Source organism: Misgurnus anguillicaudatus, chromosome 22 (genome assembly GCF_027580225.2).
Source record: "Misgurnus anguillicaudatus chromosome 22, ASM2758022v2, whole genome shotgun sequence".
NCBI lineage: Eukaryota > Metazoa > Chordata > Actinopteri > Cypriniformes > Cobitidae > Misgurnus > Misgurnus anguillicaudatus.
Genome location: NC_073358.2, coordinates 9,611,490 through 9,631,163, shown reverse-complemented (window position 1 = coordinate 9,631,163; position 19,674 = coordinate 9,611,490). Strand labels below are relative to the sequence as shown.

General features: G+C 35.2%; 2 protein-coding genes across 2 annotated transcripts; one reads left to right on the top strand and one right to left on the bottom strand.

The window, feature by feature from the left end:
* Positions 1–2,175: 2,175 nt before the first annotated feature.
* On the bottom strand, positions 2,176–4,309 carry her1 (hairy-related 1). Its single transcript, XM_055198023.2, has 4 exons — positions 4,182–4,309; positions 3,971–4,066; positions 3,770–3,863; positions 2,176–3,293 (listed from the first exon to the last, which is right to left on the bottom strand). Exons 1-4 carry the CDS (start codon positions 4,224–4,226, stop codon positions 2,521–2,523), a joined length of 1,008 nt encoding a protein of 335 aa, XP_055053998.2. The 5' UTR covers positions 4,227–4,309; the 3' UTR covers positions 2,176–2,520.
* Positions 4,310–13,096: 8,787 nt separating this feature from the next.
* On the top strand, positions 13,097–14,777 carry her7 (hairy and enhancer of split related-7). The gene is made up of 3 exons (XM_055198022.2): positions 13,097–13,530; positions 13,653–13,748; positions 13,874–14,777. Exons 1-3 carry the CDS (start codon positions 13,486–13,488, stop codon positions 14,390–14,392), a joined length of 660 nt encoding a protein of 219 aa, XP_055053997.2. The 5' UTR covers positions 13,097–13,485; the 3' UTR covers positions 14,393–14,777.
* Positions 14,778–19,674: the final 4,897 nt, after the last annotated feature.

The window sequence follows — 19,674 nt, the reverse complement described above, 5'->3', positions numbered from 1 at the left end:
GGCTTGCGGTGGCATTTATATTCTTAGCGCCTGATGACGCCACGATAAGCAGCTGAGACAACCAATTAGATACTGATATTCTGGGAGCGCTCCAATGGGGGAAGCATTAGGGCGGGATTACCCTAGTTTCTGTTTTATAGGTGCCCTAAGTAGGCGCCTGCGTTAAAAGTCAACTTTACTTAACAGGTTGTAGCGATGCAAGAAGTGCGGATGGGCTTTGTTAAAACCACTAGTGTTTTACATATGTTTTATTTGGCTTCATTACGATAAGACAACGGTTTTGTACATACGTACTTTCGGATGTTGTTTACAGGCAACCACAAAACCACTCCGCAGCTTTTCTAGCCAGCATGTAAATAAATGGCGTTTTAGCCTTTCATAGACAGGCAGAATTATAAAATGTACGTCATCTGCAGTAAGACGAATACGTCGTTTTGCATGTACTGCAGTATTTCTCATATTGATTCTGTTTTGATTTGACTGACAACAGAAGGCGTCAAATCCCACCCCTCGTGCAGCTTTATGTTTTGCCACTGGGATTTGTAGTTTTACTATGGAGGGTACTTGTTTTAGACTACAAACTTGTGCGTTCCCCTCGACTGCATTTGAAGCTCAAAGTAACAAGTTAATGTGGAATCTATCAAAAAGATTACCATTTTGACTTTCAGGTATAATTTAAAGCATATTTTATTAGGTATATAACCCAATTTGTAAAAACCATCATGGTGTAAATATTGTGTCTGCTTGTAGCAAGAGGGAGCACAATGTAAGAAAATCAGTTTTAAAGCTTTTATTTAAATTAATTTGTTTTCTGTTTCCGTTCAGAGGAGAAATTAATACTTTTACTCTCTGTCTCCAGCAGATGGCAGTGTAACGTCATATATTGAGCTCCCCTAACAGGTACTGCATCTTCGCATTTTCTGAACATTAATGTATTAAAGATGTAGTTCACCCAAAAATGAAAATTCTGTCATCATTTACTCACTCTGTATCAATTTCGTTTTTCTGATGAACACAAAGGAAGATATTTTGAGAAATGTTTGTAATTAAACCATTTGTGGACCCCATTTACTTAGTATTTGCATAGTATTATTTTTCCTACTATGGAAGTGAATGGGGTCCACTAACGGTTTGGTTACAAACATTTCTCAAAATATCTTCCTTTCTGTTTATCAGAACAAAAAATTATACATGTTTGTAACAACATGAGGGTGAGTAAATGATGACAGAATTTTCATTTTTGGGTGAACTATCACTTAAAGGATTAGTCCATTTTCTAAAAAAAATCCAGATAATTTACTCACCACCATGTCATCCAAAATGTTGATGTCTTTCTTTGTTCAGTCGAGAAGCAATTATGTTTTTTGAGAAAAACATTTCAGGACTTTTTCTCATTTTAATGGACTTTAATGGAGCCCAACATGTAAAAGTTTTAATGCAGTTTAAAATTGCAGTTTCAACAGAGTTTCAAAGGACTCTTAACATCCCAAACGAGGCATAAGGGTCTTATCTAGTGAAACGATTGTCATTGGTTTAAAACATAGATAGGCTATGTATAATAAAGGCTAGATGTGTTACGGCGGAGTCTCTAACATCTTCACCTGGCGGCCATCTTACCTCAGACAGCTCGCTCACTTGTAACATTCTGTTTAATGGTGCAGTTACTTATAACTTGCTCAATTGTTATGGTCATTTAAAATTACATGCTCCATTAAACGCAATGCTATGTGGGCGATCGCCCTGTGGTAAGATGGCCGCCAAATGCGGATATTCCACTCAATTGGCCAGCAGCGCGGGCGAGACATCTAGCCCTTATTATACATATCTATGCTTTAAAAGTGCATATTTTTTATTTTTTCGTTTCGCTAGATAAGCCCCTTTTGCCTCATTTAGGATCGTTTAGAGTCCTTTGAAACTCGGTTGAAACTTTTTTTTTTTTTTTAAGAAAATTGACTTATCCTTTAATGAGTATTGTCCTGCAGTGTGTGTGTCATACTTAAAACTGTTAAACCAGTTAAAACTTGTAACTGCATTTATTAAAATATAATTGCCCCCTCCCTCTTGTCATATCAGTGCTCACTTAAATCTAAAATCCCTAATATAAATAAGTTTATCAGAGTTTGTAAACTAACGTCATGACGTTTTATTGTTATAAAAGTAAGTCATACACATAAACAAAATGATAGAGATTTATTAAGTGATAAATGTACAATTAATTTACAATGTACAAAAGAAAAAAAATAAATATATTTACATCATTTGAAACAAATAAAATAGTCCAGACATGAAAATTACTATGCAGAGGAAACACATAAGGAATGTGACAGTGCAATTCAACTACTACAGAGATCACTGCACCTATAAACATTGATAACAACCAAGTTTTACGTTGTGTGTTATTTGCATAGATCAACCAATGTTTCTCTCTCACCTAATGTCAGAGGAATGCAAAAAATGTAGACGTAGCTCAGTGATTGTTCCCCTGTATTTCACCAATAAGTTTTTAGGCACTGATCTTCCTTACCAGGGCCTCCAGACAGGCTGGTTGTGAAACAGAGCTCGTCTCAGAGTCCGGGGTGGGCAGGGCGGAGAAGACCCAGCGTGTCGCCCTGAAGTGGGGGAGGCCTGTGGATGGGGCACTGGGACTACAGGCAGACAAGGTGGTGAGATACTAAGAGAAGACGACGACGACGATGATGATGTTGATGATGAAGAGTCTGTAGAAAGTGGGGAGATGGTGGGTGGGAAAGGGAAGTGGCAGGGTACGGTGAGATATGTGGGTGAGCTGGAGAAAGGCGGAGAACTGCTTGAGTAACAAGGAGATGGTGGAGGGGAAATGGAGTACGGAGGAGATAGGTAGGGGTGCGTCATAGGTTGCCCTGTCGGATGGTGAAGCATGAAGGAGCTGGGATACAAACTACTGGGGTATGAAAACGGCTCAGCGTTTCCCCTCATAGGTCCAATCACAGGGACATCCGACCTGCACGTCAGCTCAGCGCTTTGGATCCAAGGATGGTGGGCAGCTTGGCTGGAAACTCTGCTCTGGGGGAGAGCATTGCTGTAGGAGTCGAGATGGTGATACAGGCCTTGGATGAAGTTGTCTTGCTGGGAAGGCTCCACACATTCAATGAAGTTGGCCAGTCGAGAGATGCATTCCTTGAAACCAGCTTTGTAGATGGGATTGGAGGGCATCTGGGCATTGATGGACTCGTGGACTGAAGCGTAGGGTACGTGTGGTCTTCCATGATGTAAAGCAGGGGGTTTGGCGTCATGTGGGTCCTTGTGAGAATCTCCTGTGGTGAGGGATGGGGTAAAGATAGAGGAGGGGCATGGAGAAAAAGGTGAAGTGTGAAGAAAAAGGGATAGTTTTTTTTTAAATAAGAAAGTTAAAAGTGGTAAATTTAGTCAGAATGAGACACAAAGAAGTTTTAACACCATAAATAATTATGGTAGATAAGGGTTTTGATTAATAAAAGTTCAGAAAAAGGAGAACCAGAAAGAGTAAGGAAAATAGAAATGAAAATATATAAAGAAAAAGGAAAATTATATTGAGTTATAGATTGAGTCAGAAAAAGAGGTAAATGGATTTTCAGGTTAATTTCAGGTTACATTGAAAAGCAGAGAATGATATGAACAGGAGGGAGGAAAAAGAAGGATAAAATAAATTAGAATTTCTCAGAAAGTTATTTAATGTAAAACTGAAATTGTATTATTAGTTTCAAAATATATATTTTTTAAATATAATATTAAATATAGAACAGAAACTTACCTTGAGTTTCCCTCGCACCTTGCGCTTTTTTCTTTATGTATTCAACAGTTAATTCTAAAATTTCTGCCTTCTCCAGTTTGGGGTTTTGAAGTCGCTGTAAAAGTAAACGTTCGCGTTATATATTTATGTTTAATTATTCAAACATGTTTGTTTAAAACAATACATTTTAGGTTTAAAAACAAGTTGCATTGCATATCATACCGAGTCTAATGTATTATCCAGGAGAAGAGTCCTCAACTCATCTAAACGCTGGTTTATCCTGTCTCTCCGTTTCTTCTCGATGACAGGTTTTAAGATCTGGAAGGACCACAATATATTATTTAATTTATATATAGAGACAAATGAGACAAATAACGTGTAACTGTAACAGATACGTAAAAGATAAATTTAGTAAAGGCATTCATATACTTACTCTCTTGGCTCCTCTACGGCTGGCCATCTTTGGAGTAACCATCATCTGTTTGGGGTTGGCAACACCAAAGTGGAGCGCGTAAATGCGTAAAAAAGGTCGTTGTACAATAGTATAATCCTGTTGGTCCGCTTTGCTTAGAGTTTTTTCTGCTAGTGAGGATACTTAGACGCGCTCGTGCTTATATTGGAGATGTCGGCCTGTCATTGGTGACGAGGTGTCAATGACGTATCCAACCTTATGGTCCTTATGGCTCTCTGCTGGTCCCGATTAACCTCGTAATATATTCCAAGATAAGAAACTATAAATCTATTAGATTTCGTCAAATAAATTTACTGCGCATGTTGGCAGAACATATTTAACATCTAAACGACGCAAACGCGTGAATCAGCAGCTCAGAGATTTTAAATGAAAGATGTTTTTAATTAAACTAGTTGTTAATTGCTATAAAAACTTGATTATGAAAACGAACCGCTTTTAGGAGGTTGCTTGCTTAATTAATAATAATACAATATAACGCTTATGCTTTTATGGAAGTTTGTTGTCTTTATTGCGCCAATAACGCGATTTAGTAAGACTTATTAACACTTGGTTAACCCACACACTCATCTTCTAGCACAAGCAATGAACTTATCAGGGATTTGAGATTTCTTTATGCTTGTATTTCGATAATGCTTATTAGTAAATGCAAACATCTTTTTCATGCATTAATTCAGCCCTGAGTCTGACATTGTGTTTGTTTATGATTGTTTGGGCATTAAACGTCGATTTATGTTTGTAAAACCTATATTTTTATTTGCTAAAACCAAAGATAACGAAAGTGCGATGGCAAGTTCAGATTTTCTCGTGGGAACAGAATATTGTGAGACTGGAAATGTGTAAAAACGAACACACTGACACCAGCACAGCGAGACTGCATGTGCAAGTTTCGCGCATTGCCCTCGCACCTGAAGCCAACGGTCAGATGAATACATTGCAGAACGATCAAGTGAATAAACATCGAATGCAAAATATAGTCTTTACTTTGAATTACTTCCTTTCACAGATTTGAGTTCGTAATTTAAATGCGTAGCCTACATTGAAATATGCTTTCCAGGCTATCCATAATTCTGCCACCTCAATCTGTGTTCTTGTTCCTTAAAAATAGTAAGATCAAATTTAATCTAATTTACTAATAGCTAGCATGCACACAGTCTGCTCTGTCCAACTAAACGTTTAAACACAGAAGGTAGCCTTATTGTGGTATTCCATGCGCACTAACAATCATGAAAGGTCATAAATGTAGCTACATTTTATCTATATTATTATTGTTATTATTGCATTGGCCATGTGGTATTTCACTTTTTGACCTTTTCATGGGCACCTTGCCTCATAACTAACCTCTGGAAAAATCCCGTGGGAAAGCCTAATGTTAGATGGAGCAGAGTGATGACACGCGCACCCTCGATCATAATTCCATTAGTATTATGATTCTTTTAACACGTCTGTTTAACAGTGAATACAGCGCAAAATATACCGTGGACAAAAGGTCGCGATGGGGAGCATCAAGGTCTTGACCTCAGTCAGGAATTGAAATGGGATGGGGTATGTGACATAACAGTTATGATTTGATCTTTACAAAAATACAGAAACACAGACATCAGCATATAGGCCTTTGGCACTGGGAAACTATTATTTAGTGCATTAGCAGTGGGAAAAAAACTATAACACCAATAAATAAATAAATTATAGACAATTATGCAATAACACAACACTGTCTTCCAAAGTGCATGCATAAAAAAAACACAAGAAGGTTCCAGAAGGTTTTGAGAACCTTTCTCAAATATTTTGAATTGTACATGCGAATATCGGAAATCGGACTTTGGTGTTGCTTTGTAGAAAGTGTTGAGTAATTTACAATCATTTTCACTTTATACAAAGTAAAACCATCAGGTAACACGTTGATTTCTGATACGCATTCACTGTCTGATGGCCGTCCATCTCGGTGCGCGCTCACCTGCTGTAGCAATACTGAACAACAGGACAAACGGGCACGTGGAAAGTTTCAGCACTTGAGCGCGTGTTGAGCGCAGGTGTGAAACAGACACGCTTAACATTCTTTAGAGCGAGGTGTGAGCACGTGTCCTCTGAATAAACTGCTTAAAAAGTTTCTGATAATAAACGAGTTTAGGCAAATAATGGTTTATTTTGTAGTATAGTATCAAAATATTTTGTCATCACATGCTGGCAATGTATACGGAGCTCCAATCGTATCTTTATTTTATTATTGTTATTTAATTATTTAATACATTGGCACTATACACATATTTAACAATATCAACCATCTTACAAATAAAAATTAAAGAAATTAGATTTTTTATGGTTTTCAATGCATTACCTTTTAAAGAAAATCTGATTGCTTCAATATAAAGTTAAGTTTTGTTGGGAAAAAATAAAAATAAATGCTTTTGTGTATGTAAACTTTTGTCACTAATAAAAAGTAAATAACACACTTGATTGTTATAACCAAGTAATCAATTAGTAGGGTGAAAATATGAGTTTTCATTATTCAAATGCAAAGTATTGGATACAAGAAGTGTGCATCTTTTTTTAATGCATGTTTATACCCTATAGCAAAAAGTAACAAAAACAACAGTTATAACATTTAATAATAATAATAATAATAATAATAATAATAAAACGTTTGTGATTTTAAAGTTTTCCCAAAAAGATCTCACAAAAGGGCAGTGCCAGAACCAATGAAGCACATTTTCTGACCAGTTGTTACATAAAGTGTCTTTTGTATCACTATATTTACATTTTAAAAGAAAATATTTTGCTTGGTAGATAAATACGTTTGAATCATAGGCCTTTACTTTTTGTAAAATACTGATTAAGCCAAATCTTTTTCCAAACAATGAAATTATATCAGTATAAATGTGCATAAGGCAATGATACAATATTTCTTTAAAAATAAAGCTCTTATATGTTAGTTATGGGAGTTAAAGGATAGAGAAATATAGGAATCTACCTTCTACCATATTTGGCAGAGACCACTGCTGAATGTTAACTATTGATGTCTAGATGGAATTTGTTCCATCAAAAACCTTGGCAGAACCCTTTAGCATTGTTACACTGATCATGTTAAGTTACACAGTTACCATGCATTATTTTAAATAAATATTTAAACAAACCAGCCTGTGTAACAAACATGTTTTTTCAGACACCTGGTTTAAAACATGTTTAATTTCCTAAACATTTATTGTAATGCATGTATTGTTGACAGTAAGTCACAAATGAAGATTGGCAAGTGACACTTTAAAAATTAAATTAATTCATTATGATTATTGCAAAAGCATTGTACACTATGTGAGAATAAAAGGTGTTGATAAAGTGAACAATAATCCACAGTCTCATGTCACTTCATAGGCTAAAAATTATTTTAAAGATGATAAATTATAACTTTTTTTAGGTTTATCTTAATCATTTATTAATGGTAATAGAGAGATAAAGCCATATAAATTCCACAAGAATATGTGTCACTATAATAGTTTTTACACAAATAAATGAACATTTTAACATTACAATATATAATTTCTATAATTGATAACAATACAAAAACGTTTTAATGAATAAATAAAAATAATGTCCAGAGGACAACACAATAACACAGATGATAATGTCAAAGTGTACATCCCCATTACTCTTAATGTAAGGGTTAAGAATCTTTGAATGTTTGCATTATTTGTAATAGTTGTATATGAGCCCCCAGTTGTTCTCAGTCTGAAAAAGCTGAGTTGTAACAAGCTGGATCTTAACATCATGCATTCACTGCGGAGAATATGCTAGAAAACCAAAGTAGTGCATGTGCAGCAACTGGATTTTAGTAAAGGGATAGTTCACCTTAAAATGAAAATTCTTTCATAATTTACTCATCCTCATGTTGTTTTAAACCTGTATGGACTTTTTTTGATGAACAAAAAAGAAGATATTTAGAGAAATGACACACAGCAGATAGTGACCATTGACTTCAATAGTAGGAATAAAAAATATGATAATATTATTGTATGTATTTTTTGTATTTGTGCAAATAAACCAAACCAATAAAACAAACCATCATTTATCAAAATATTTTCTTCATCATTTATCACAGTACTTCCAAATATTTTTTTCCTACTATGGAAGTCAATGGTCACTTACTGCTGTGTGGTTACCATCATTTCTTAAAATATCCTCTTTTATGTTCATCAGAAAAAGGAAATTCATACAGGTTTAGAACAACATTAGGATGAGGAAATGATGACAGAATTTTCATTTTAAGGTGAACTATCCCTTTAAGAACTATTACAAAACATAAACAGTCATGAGCAATTCCAGCTTTATGGATGTGACATTTGCAGTCAAATGCATTTATTACCAATATATTAAACCATCTGTTATTATTTCCCTAAACCCCTAATGACAGAGTCTGGAAATTAGAAAAATATTAGTTTATCCTCGTGTCTTTTTTGGATAAGTGAAAAATGCATGCGTTATGGATGTGACAAAAAGTTTTTGGGAGACAACATACTTTGCAGGAATATTTGAATTAAAAGGCACAAAACAAAAGCAAGAACATTTAATATGTTTTTTATTTAAATTTTTGTATGCACATTTATGAGGAAGAAAGTTATGCACGTGACATTTCTCTGTTATGCCCATGACAATTCTGAAATTTAGTTAATATATGGAAAATAATAAATGCTTTAAATACTTTAACAGAGGCTTTGCTTAGAAGACTTTTTTATAATTAGGTTAATTAGGTTCTATGATTAGGGGTTTAGGTAACAACAGTAGCTATTCTTCCTGGGGTCTCCTCAAAATTCATAACATGTTTCACTTATATTTTTACACCATTCACACACCTACACACAATAACAATATACAAGACATACATAAGTTCATAGCAGCTCAATGTCAAAGAAAAGAAAAACTCAAGAACAGCTCATTTTCTGGTATCATTCTATACTCCAATACACATTCTGTCTTCACAAACAAAACTAAATCATTGAATTCAACATAAATCTTCATAAAAATCAGAGTATACAACTATCAATAATTGCTGTGTGAACCAGAAAAGTTTTAACTTCTTTTGAAAGCGTTTTTTATTATTTTCCAGCAACAAAAATCCTGGTAATGAGTTCCATGCCACCATAGCTCGATAAAACCCTGACTGCTGTATTTGGTTCGTTCGACATAAAGGCAACACACATCGCATCTCACCTGTTTGTCTAGTGCAATAATCATGTGTATCTGAAAAAAAGGACAATTCATTATAAATTGTTTCTGGAGTTGGTGGGAGTTTTGGATACAATAATCTCCCTGTCCGGGAAACCGCCCCATAATGTTTGGCCTGTGAAGTGACATGGGGCTGGATTATTGTTCACTTTATCAACACTTTTTATTCTCACATATAGTGTACAATACCTTTGCACTAATCATAATGCATGAATTTAATTTCAAAAGTGACAATTGCCAATTTTCATATATGACTTGCTGTCAACAATATTACATGTATTACAATAAATATTTTAAAAATTAAACTTTTTTTAAACCAGGTGTCTGAAGGTCCTCTTTTCATTTTTTACACATTACACAGGCTGGTTTGTTTTAATATTTATTTAAAATAATGCATGGTAACTGTGTAACTTAACATGGCCAGTGTAACAATGCTAAAGGGCTTTGCCATTTTTTATGGGAATTGCCCTTGCTTGCACAATAAGCAATCATTTTACCAGTATGTACACTTCTAAGCATGCAACTTTGTGTAAATTATGTTATTTGTTATAAAGCACACCTCAAGACTCCAGAATGCAGATTCTATCCCTCTTATTTATATTATGTTATTAAATCAAGTTTAAAATATGATATTTATTTATTTGGATTATGTGTGGAGGCACGGGTAACTGAGAGGGCAGTCTACAAGAATTCCCGTGGGAAACTTTAACTAGTGAAGGAATAAACACATTCTGCACTGTGTGCTTCTATTCTTATTATGGCCCATTTGACGCATCTTGTTAACACCCAACGTGTGGCTAAAGCGCGTGTGTCATATGTTCCAGTCTGGACAAAAGACCTACTGGTGCGTTGCTACATTGACTAAGGTCAGCATACAACCCCTGCTGATTCTTGTAGGTAATATAGTTACTATTTAGTATGCCAGTATTTAGTTTATATTAAGACGTATAAGTCATTCATATAATGTTTTTTATTGATCTGTTAATTAATACATCTATCTCCTAAGTCTCATTGGTACTTTAAAACTAAAATTACGCATGCACCAGAATGCAACCAATCTCGCGCACACTTATCTGTACACGTTGGTTTTGTAAAGAAATACTGAGAAAGTTATTTTCCACTGATTTTAAACACTATAAGTTTGTGTTCGTTCGTTTGGATATCATGGCTTTTCTATAATGGATTTACTTTTTGTAAATATCACACCATTGACACACTTTAGCACGCTTTATTTAAAAAACAAATAGCCAACGGGTACTTTCAGGAGTGCTACGATGGGAACCAACAATTACCTACACTCTCTCAGCAACACGGACTGCCTAGACACCTCAGCTTTTTTATTACCTGTCAAAATTTGTACATCGTCAATAGGGTAGAGAAGGTTCCCACGACAGAATCCATTTAACACTGGAGCGCATGGGACAATACAGCATGCGTTCACATACAGTCTCCATTTTCAACACATAGGTGCTATTTGTAATTGGCCATTAATAGACTGTGGTCAATCAGTTCATGATATCTACAAAAACGAGGCACAAATGGTTCTTTGCAGTAATGCCATAAAATGAAAGTTTTTGGTAACCATCGAACCTTTTAGTCAAAGGTTTCTAAAAGAACCATACTTTCTTACGTTTGAATAGCCTACTCTGCAAAAAACTTTTCTTTAAAATACCTTTTGTGCAACATAATCTGTGGATGTTCATCTATTTATCAAACCTAGCACAGAAATTGTATTATTAGTTTACCACTTTAAGTACATTCCGCAGACGCAATTCTTTTTACAGTTTATTTGCGCGCTTACAAGGTTTGGAAGGTTGGGAATAGCAAATTTTACCCAACGCTACTTGATTTGCACACAAAAGGCAAAGATGAAAGCAAATGGCACGCGTAAGGTCACTCAAGTGTGAGATCACGTGAATGACTCAAGTGAGAAGCGTGTGGAGTGATATTTGCATATTGTATAAGTATTTGCGTTGCGCGCATGGGGACAGTTGTTATAATAAATATTAAACAAACAGGTCAATAAAACTGTTGTACCCTATTGCCATCTGAATTAAATTATTATCTGAAGTTTCCACCCCATGTCAACCCCTGGCTGTCAGGTTTTGTCAGAGTATTTTACAATTAATCCTTAGCAGAGAAAATAGGAGAAAATCATTACCAAGTGTTTCAAATTGCCTTGATAATAGAAAATGATAATGGAATGTTTAAAACAATATTTATTACAAAAATATTTCAAGTGATAACTGTCTTTTATTGCATTTTACACAACAGACACACTTTGTTTGTTCTGAGGCGTGTGATTGTGTAAATATTTTACGTGGCAAAAATTTGCAAGCGTGTTCAGAAGTGCTACGATGGGAACCAGCTATGAACCAGGCTCTCCCAGTAACACTGAGCACACACCTCAAAAGCACCGACACCTTTGCTCATTTTTATTACCTGTCAAAATTTGTACATCTTCCACGGAGCGCAGGCTCAGCTCAGTTCCCACGCCGCTCACCAATAAACACCTCAGTGTATGAGAAAGTCTGCCTGATTTCACATATAGTTTCTATTTTCATCACTTTGTTGTGAGGAGTGATTAGTAATTCAAATTGTTGTGGTTAATCAGGTCATGAGGGCACAGGGCAATTTAGTTTTTGAAATAGTTTTGGGTTGCCTTGCAAAAGTCTGCGTGCTACTTTCGTCTAAAAATACATAAAAATAAATTGATCAGAAAATATACCGGTCGGACAGCTGTCTCACGTTAATGTGACTGTAGATGTTAGAAGAGATAAACATGAAATGCCTTCCGAAGTCTCATGATCATTTCCTTCTCCCCACTGACACAATGAATGGACAATTAAGTGCACTTCCCTGTATGGAAAAACTACAATACGCGCATTGACTGCACATTCTGCGTCCATACATTGAAATGCAAACACGGCGAGTGTCCGCACGCGCGTGCATTATTCATAGGCGCGAGGTTGCCACGCGTCCAGCAAAATTTGCAAGGAGTTCAATCCCTTCCCCCTGATGGTTAACCCCTTTCGTTAGACCCAGATGTTGCCCTTGTGCCTTTTGTGCAAAACAAACTTAAATCAAAAGGAAAATATGCAAACTTTCAACAAGCGTATCTAAATTAGATGTTTACGCACGAGTACATTGCACAGTTTATTTTTTTCTTTTTCTTAAAAGGCACTTGTAGTTACACGTATATACAATAATTTGTTAACTACAATTTCAATTTGGTTTTTTTTATAAATCTGTAGCCTACATTTACATGCAGGAGAGCGCATGGCTCTTTTGAGTTGCTTTAAAACGCTGCGCGCCTGTGAGCTCTTATTAACATGAATGTTAAATAAAAATCTACATAGCCCACTGTGTATGGGACTTTGGACGAAGGTAAAATAGCAGCACTCCCCTTGTTGTTATTTTAATAGGATCTGTCTCGCCAGAGACGCGTGCCGTGGGCTATTGATATGCAATGGTATCTCACCTTTGTTATGCACACGTGCCCACGGAAGTCCATGTGTCAACGCGTGTGCCCTCAAAACTTTGATCTAAGATTGTGCTGCCTGAACGTCTTAAACCAATTCAATGCATATAATATTAGCTAAATACAGAAACAGATCATCAAATGTGATTTAAAAGAACGTCGTAATGTGATGTAGCCTACTATTATCATGTCCATATCCATTATTTAGTTTATGGCATAAAGTAGGCCAAGCTTATTTCTTAATATTAATTGTTTATATTTAATTATTAAAACATATATTATTATTAATAACTTTGTAGTGTTTTTGTTGTTAAGCTTTTAATATATAAAAATACAAATTAGATATAGTGCCGATAATAGCAGTTTAAGGAGTGGTCTGTTGTCAACAATGGGCGTGGTTTGTGACGCCATTCTTGAAAGCATATAAAACCGGTGCTCTACTGCAGACCTGCATCTTACAATTGTCTGTAGCCTATACTGCGTGACGAAGCCTCTTCCAGCATACCTAATACAAAACCTTCCTGGATCTTTATTGGATTGTATCATTATTGATAAACACTTGGAAGTACAATGAAAGTGTTTGGAGAGCCTGGGAACATGAAAATGGATAGAAAGGTAAATATCTATTTGTGTGCTCATATCTTAATTGTATCACTGACAACACTTCAGGCATACTTTATTGTATATTAGTAAAACCTTTTCCACTTACATAAGTCTTTGCTTTTTGTTTTCTGCAGCTGTTAAAGCCACAGGTAGAAAGACGAAGAAGAGAGAGGATGAATCATAGTCTGGAGAACCTGAGAACTTTACTGCTGCAAGGTCCTGAGCACAATGTAAGAAAACAAAACCATTTATTTTTCTTTATATAATGTCATCTGGAGGAATGTATTTGTAGTGTTTGCCCATATCTATATTTTGTTTGGAGCTTTATCTAAACTCTCCTTTCCTGCAATTACAGAGCCCCAATCAGCGAAGGATGGAGAAGGCAGAGATCCTGGAATACACTGTCCTCTTCTTGCAAAAGACTATCCAAGACAGGGCCAAGAAAGCAAAAGATGAAGAAGAAACAGAAAAGCATCAGTTCATGGATGGCTTCTCTACTTGTCTTCAGAAAGCTTCCCGTTTTCTGTTAGATGAAGGTGAGGGTCGTGGGATTGAGGGTTCAGTAACAGCCGCACTCTGTCAACGGCTGACACATCCCTGTGTGCCCACCCACATCAGACTGCCTGTCAAAGTCCAGAAGTCCTCCAGAACGAAAGTTCCCGATTCACATCCACAGCATCATCTGCAGCAGACATCTGTCTGTAAACATGAACTTTCTCCGGTTCGCAAGCACGTTGTGTTACACCAGAAGAGGATTCCTCTTAGAAACACAAAGTCCAATACACTGCAGTGTCAAAACACACATACAGTAGCCCAGTCGACCTCTCAACACCAAGCTCCTGTCAGTCAATCTGTTTGGAGACCTTGGCCTTAAAAGACTTTTTAAAGAAATGTACAGAGAAATGGACTCAAATACTGGGGCTTGTGTAATAATCAGACATGGTTTATCTCTTTTATAACAGGAGATATATGTCTATATCTATTTTCTTAATGTGTAATGATTTCATGATCTGACACCACATTGAAAATGTAAAATGTGTACATAGTGTATGATAAATGATGGCAATATATTTTTACACAGATGTATTTTTTCTTTTTTTTTTTTGCATGATCTGTACTGGGTGTATGATCTGTAATGCATAGCTTATGTATGTATTTATCTATTTTGCACATTAATTTATTCATATCATTCCCTTTTATGGTCATATATATATAGCTGTATATTGCAGGTACTGAAACAAATACATTCCATCATTAAAATCACAAAAATTAACTGGGCCTTTGTGTGTGTTATTTTAATATTATATATTTTTTGATTTAAGGACCACCATTCTTCTTCTTTTATACTTATTTAGCGTAATGACATTTTAATATGCAAAGCGTGCCATTCACATCACGGGCATTCACAAAATTTGCTGCACGCGCCGAAGATTCGTTGCGTCCTTTGATGATTTGCGCCCTTTGAAATGTAAGTGTTAGTCTTTGAAGCCTACCTAGATAGTACAATACAGGCACGCTTCCACAAGACTTCTGTTTTCACACCTTTGGCTTCCTCTGCTCGTTTGTCGCCTCATGCAAATAAATAAATCGTTTGAAGCGGCGCCACGTGTCCCGGCACCTTGGAGACATCCGCCTGACCAGGTGGTTAAGTATAAATATTCACACTGTTAAAACTGACTAAAAGAGTAAGCAGAACGAATAGATTTAGCTCCAAAGGCTTCTAAATATCATCTAAAAGCATATATTTTTTTAAAATGCACATATTTCGTGCACTGAACATTTTGTTTAGCCTTATAAAAACAATTATTAGAAAACAATCATAGTAGCCTAGTCTAACACATCTTTAGGCAAGTCTTTTTGTACATATTATTAAGAAGAAAATGGTTAGGACTGAAAGTCCGTGTTTATTGTTTCTGCTGCAAAACACAATTTGCACGTGCATAAATAAACTTAACTCATTTCTAGCAACTAATTTTTGGCTGTGGAAAGTCTCTTAGACATCAGAGAAATGCTAATGATAGGACAAAAGGCTAAACTATAAACAGGGTTAACACGTGCAGTCACCGTTTTGTGCTGCAAGCGTGTCAAGTCCGCTCTGCGACACGCGTATTTATTCTTTCAAAGAAAAGAAGTGCGATTTTTTTTACACAATAAACCTTTCAGTGGCAGGGAACCAATATTGCATGTCTTTCCCACGCACTTGTATCACACTCTTTTGTCTTCACGCGTTCAGTTTAAAGTTTTATAAGTAACTAGCGCATTTATTATTCAGTCACAAAAACGGACGTTTATAATGTTGTTTGTTCTTTTTTTTAATTCAAAGGGATAGTTCACTTTAAAATGAAAATTCTATCATCATTTACTCATCCTCATGTTGTTCTAAACCTGTATGATTTTTTTCTGATGAACACAAAAAATATTTTTGATAAATGATGCTAAACACACAGCAGTAAGTGACATAGACTTCCATAGTAGTAAATATATATTTTGGAAGTATTGTGATAAATGACTAGGAAAATATTTTGATAAATGATGGTAAGCACCCAGTTGACGGTACCCATTAAATTCCATCATATTTTTTATTCTTACTATGGAAGTCTATGGTCACTTACTGCTTCGTGTTTACCATAATTTCTTAAAATATCTTATTTTGTGTTCATCAGAAATAAGAAATTCATACAGGTTTGGTGCAACATGAGGATGACCAAGTGATGACAGAATTTTCATATTAGAGTGAACTATCCCTTTAATTTGCAAATGTTTAATTTAGTGTTTAGTAGGCCTATATCATGTTTGACTTATATTAATTGCTGTTAACAATTCGAATTTTCTAGGCAGCATAGCAACCCATAAAAAATACTGTACACTGTAAAAAAAATTCTGTAATTATGCAGCTGCTTGCCAGTAACTTTCTGTAGAAGATAAAGACTAAAAATGTTTCATGTTCATTTAACTTTGAACAAACTGTTGCCAGTAAATAACAGATGTAAAATACAGTAAGTTACTGGCAGCTAGTTGCCAGTAATATCCAGTAATACTGTAATTTCTACAGAATTTTTTTACAGTGTAGTGTTGGCGTATTTATGTAGAAAACTGTATAAAATTGCACTGTAGTGTCATGTAAATGTAAAAAATTATTATTTATAAAAAATAATAATATAGCTTATATAAAAATATAAAAAAATATAATTGCTAAATGCCTAAAATTATTTTGATTACAGTTTTGTCTTCATCATTTGAATGCCAAAGTCACTTTTTACATGCATTGAAATTGCTCTGCGCCGCTCCGGTTCTGACAAAACACCCCTTCCTGCGGCGCTGCGCAGACAGATCTGCGTATGACATCAAAGTACGCGAGAATGATTCGAAAGTTGCGCTCTCGTGGTACTTTGATGTCATTTGAAGATCCGGTTGCGCAGCGCCAAAAAATGTCAAACACACCTATCTGCTATTGCGCAGGCTGCATGCGTTGAATGTAAATATGACTTGAGAAGATGTGTTGCGTAATCATTAAAGTAAAATCCACAACAAGCTCTATTTGGTGTCGTTAGTGAGCGTGCCATTTGTTGTATGGGTATTGCTATTTTTAACTTGTAGGCAGTGACCTCTGACTGGGTACCCAAAATTGAGTGCGCTACTTTCACTCCCTCCAATAATTCATTTTCCGTTAATCGACGTTTTTTTCGAACGTCGATTAACGGAAAGTGAATAACTTTTTTACATTATAATTTTACATTATAGGATAGGATGTATTTCTGTTTACTGAATATAATATTGGACTTTCTTTTCCTGTTTGCACTGTTTTTTTTAACAAAACTCAACACGACAAGCCTTGTTTTTATTCTTGAAGTGATGTTTTTTCTGTATGATGATTCACTGTGTTGAGTGACTGCTGCCTTGAACTTGAAAATGCAATGGGCATCGAGCGTCAGCTTCTTTACACGCGTGAACAGAGCTTAAATTAGTTCAAATTCGGGGGTTTGGATTAAACGGACAAATAAACATATCAAAAATCCAGCCCTACATTATGTTTACATCTGTGCCAGTAATCAATGCAGTGACATATAATGTGGGGTAATGTGAAGCAGGGGCGTCATGCACCAATTTTTTTAAGGGGGGTGTTGTGTCGAACTCATGAGTTCATCAGTTCCCCCTATGTTTCCCTTTAGTGTAGTGCTTTTATAGCGTTTTCATCACGTTACATTTAGAAAGATTAAAGATTTGAATTGGTTATACTAAAAAGGCATAATATCATGTATTTTATAATACAATTTATTAAATATTTCATGCATTTGACAGTTTTCTATTAGGGTATTTCTTTTAAAATATAGCCTGTCTTTTTCTTTTTTTCTTCTTTACTGGTTGTTTTAAAAACGTAATGTTTGCATACATAATTAAATAAATATTATACATATAATATGATTCATACTGTAAAAATAATTGACTTACCATTAAGAACAATACAGATACATTACAGAAATGCACACATATACATCTCAGTAGCCATTAAAACTTTAAATATATAAATAATAAAACCTATAACGTGATAAAAACGCCATAAAAACACTACACTGAAGGGAAAAATAGGGGGAACAGACTTCGACACAACAGGGGCACAGTGTGTTGACTAACTTTCAAATACTATTCAATCAGAATAATGACATATTGGCATCATATTTACATCTGAAACTGCATGTTTTATTTATTTAAGTTTTAATAAATGACTTTTTGTCATATATACTTTGTTTAATTCTGTCATTAATGCATTTTGCACAACAACTGCATTATCCTATGAAATTAATGTCATTTTAAATCCATAAAGTATATAAACAACGAAAATGACATAAGCTATAGCCACGTGATTGATTTTATTTGTTCAATAATGATTTAAAAAATATGTTTTGATAAAATTATTAGAGTAACGGATTTTTGCCTTAAATTTTACCTCATGTGTGATTCCGCGCCCCCGTGAATTCTGGCCAACTTTGGCGTTGTACCAATGAATCTACATATAACTTCGAGACTGTCACATTTTTAACCATACATTTTCTACACAGAGGTTGACTGCACATTACCGTACTGGGATTTGGAAATGTTGTGAGCTTTTCTAACATGTTTTAATTCCTCAGATAGTAAAATGCAGCAGCAACAACAAAGCTCGTGAGCGCGCTCAGACGCTGATGACGTCTGCGGCCGGCTGCGCTGACTGCAGCAGCACCTGTCGCCAGAATAAAGTGCTGTAAAACGATCAAAACACTATCAAAAATGGCAAAACTGTGCAAAAGTGACAAGGATGCAGCACAGAATTAATAATTTTGTGCATATAACAGATTAATGGACGCTTTTTTGATTTTGAGGTTGCATGCAAAATCCATTTGCATGGCTCAAAAATGTTTGACTCTTTTTCCAATACTTTCCAAATGCTTTCACACTAGTACATCAAGTATCCAAAATTGTCATAGTATGTAAAACCTGTTTTTATATTATACATATTACTTGTCTGTGGTACAAAGTGTCTTATGTAGTCACAGAACTCACTTTATCACAAACTCCTACTATAATCTTTTTTTTTGCCATGCCATTGAATATGGATTCTACCCATGATGCTTTTATATTCTGGGTAATATTAACATTTTAGAGCATGTTGGGAGTAGCAATGGGTAATTTGAAGATATATATTTCGAAGTACGCTTCATGAGGCTTCGAAACATTTACGAACTTTTGTTTCGAATCATTGGTTCGGAGCTTGTTTCAAACTGGCCAAAGTCACGTGATTTTAGCAAATAAGGCTTCACTACGTCATAAGACGATTCACCACTAGGGGGAGTTGATCACAAATGTAGGTGAACCCATGTCAGTTTTATTACAAAAAGTTTATAAACATTCATCCTTCTGACTAATAACACTACCATTTTGTCTACTTTTTGTTTAATAGACAGATTTCATGACAAAAATGTGCATAATTAAAAAGGCAGTTCGTGTTAATGATTTGTTTGCAATAAATAAAACTAAAATCACATAATACACTTGTAATTATGTCTAAATTAAATATTTATTAAACATTTTTAGAACAATATTGCCATTTTTTGTAAAAAGTTTGGACAAATCTTGCTGCTTTTCCACTATTTTGACCAGCAGGTGTCGCCAGCGTGTATG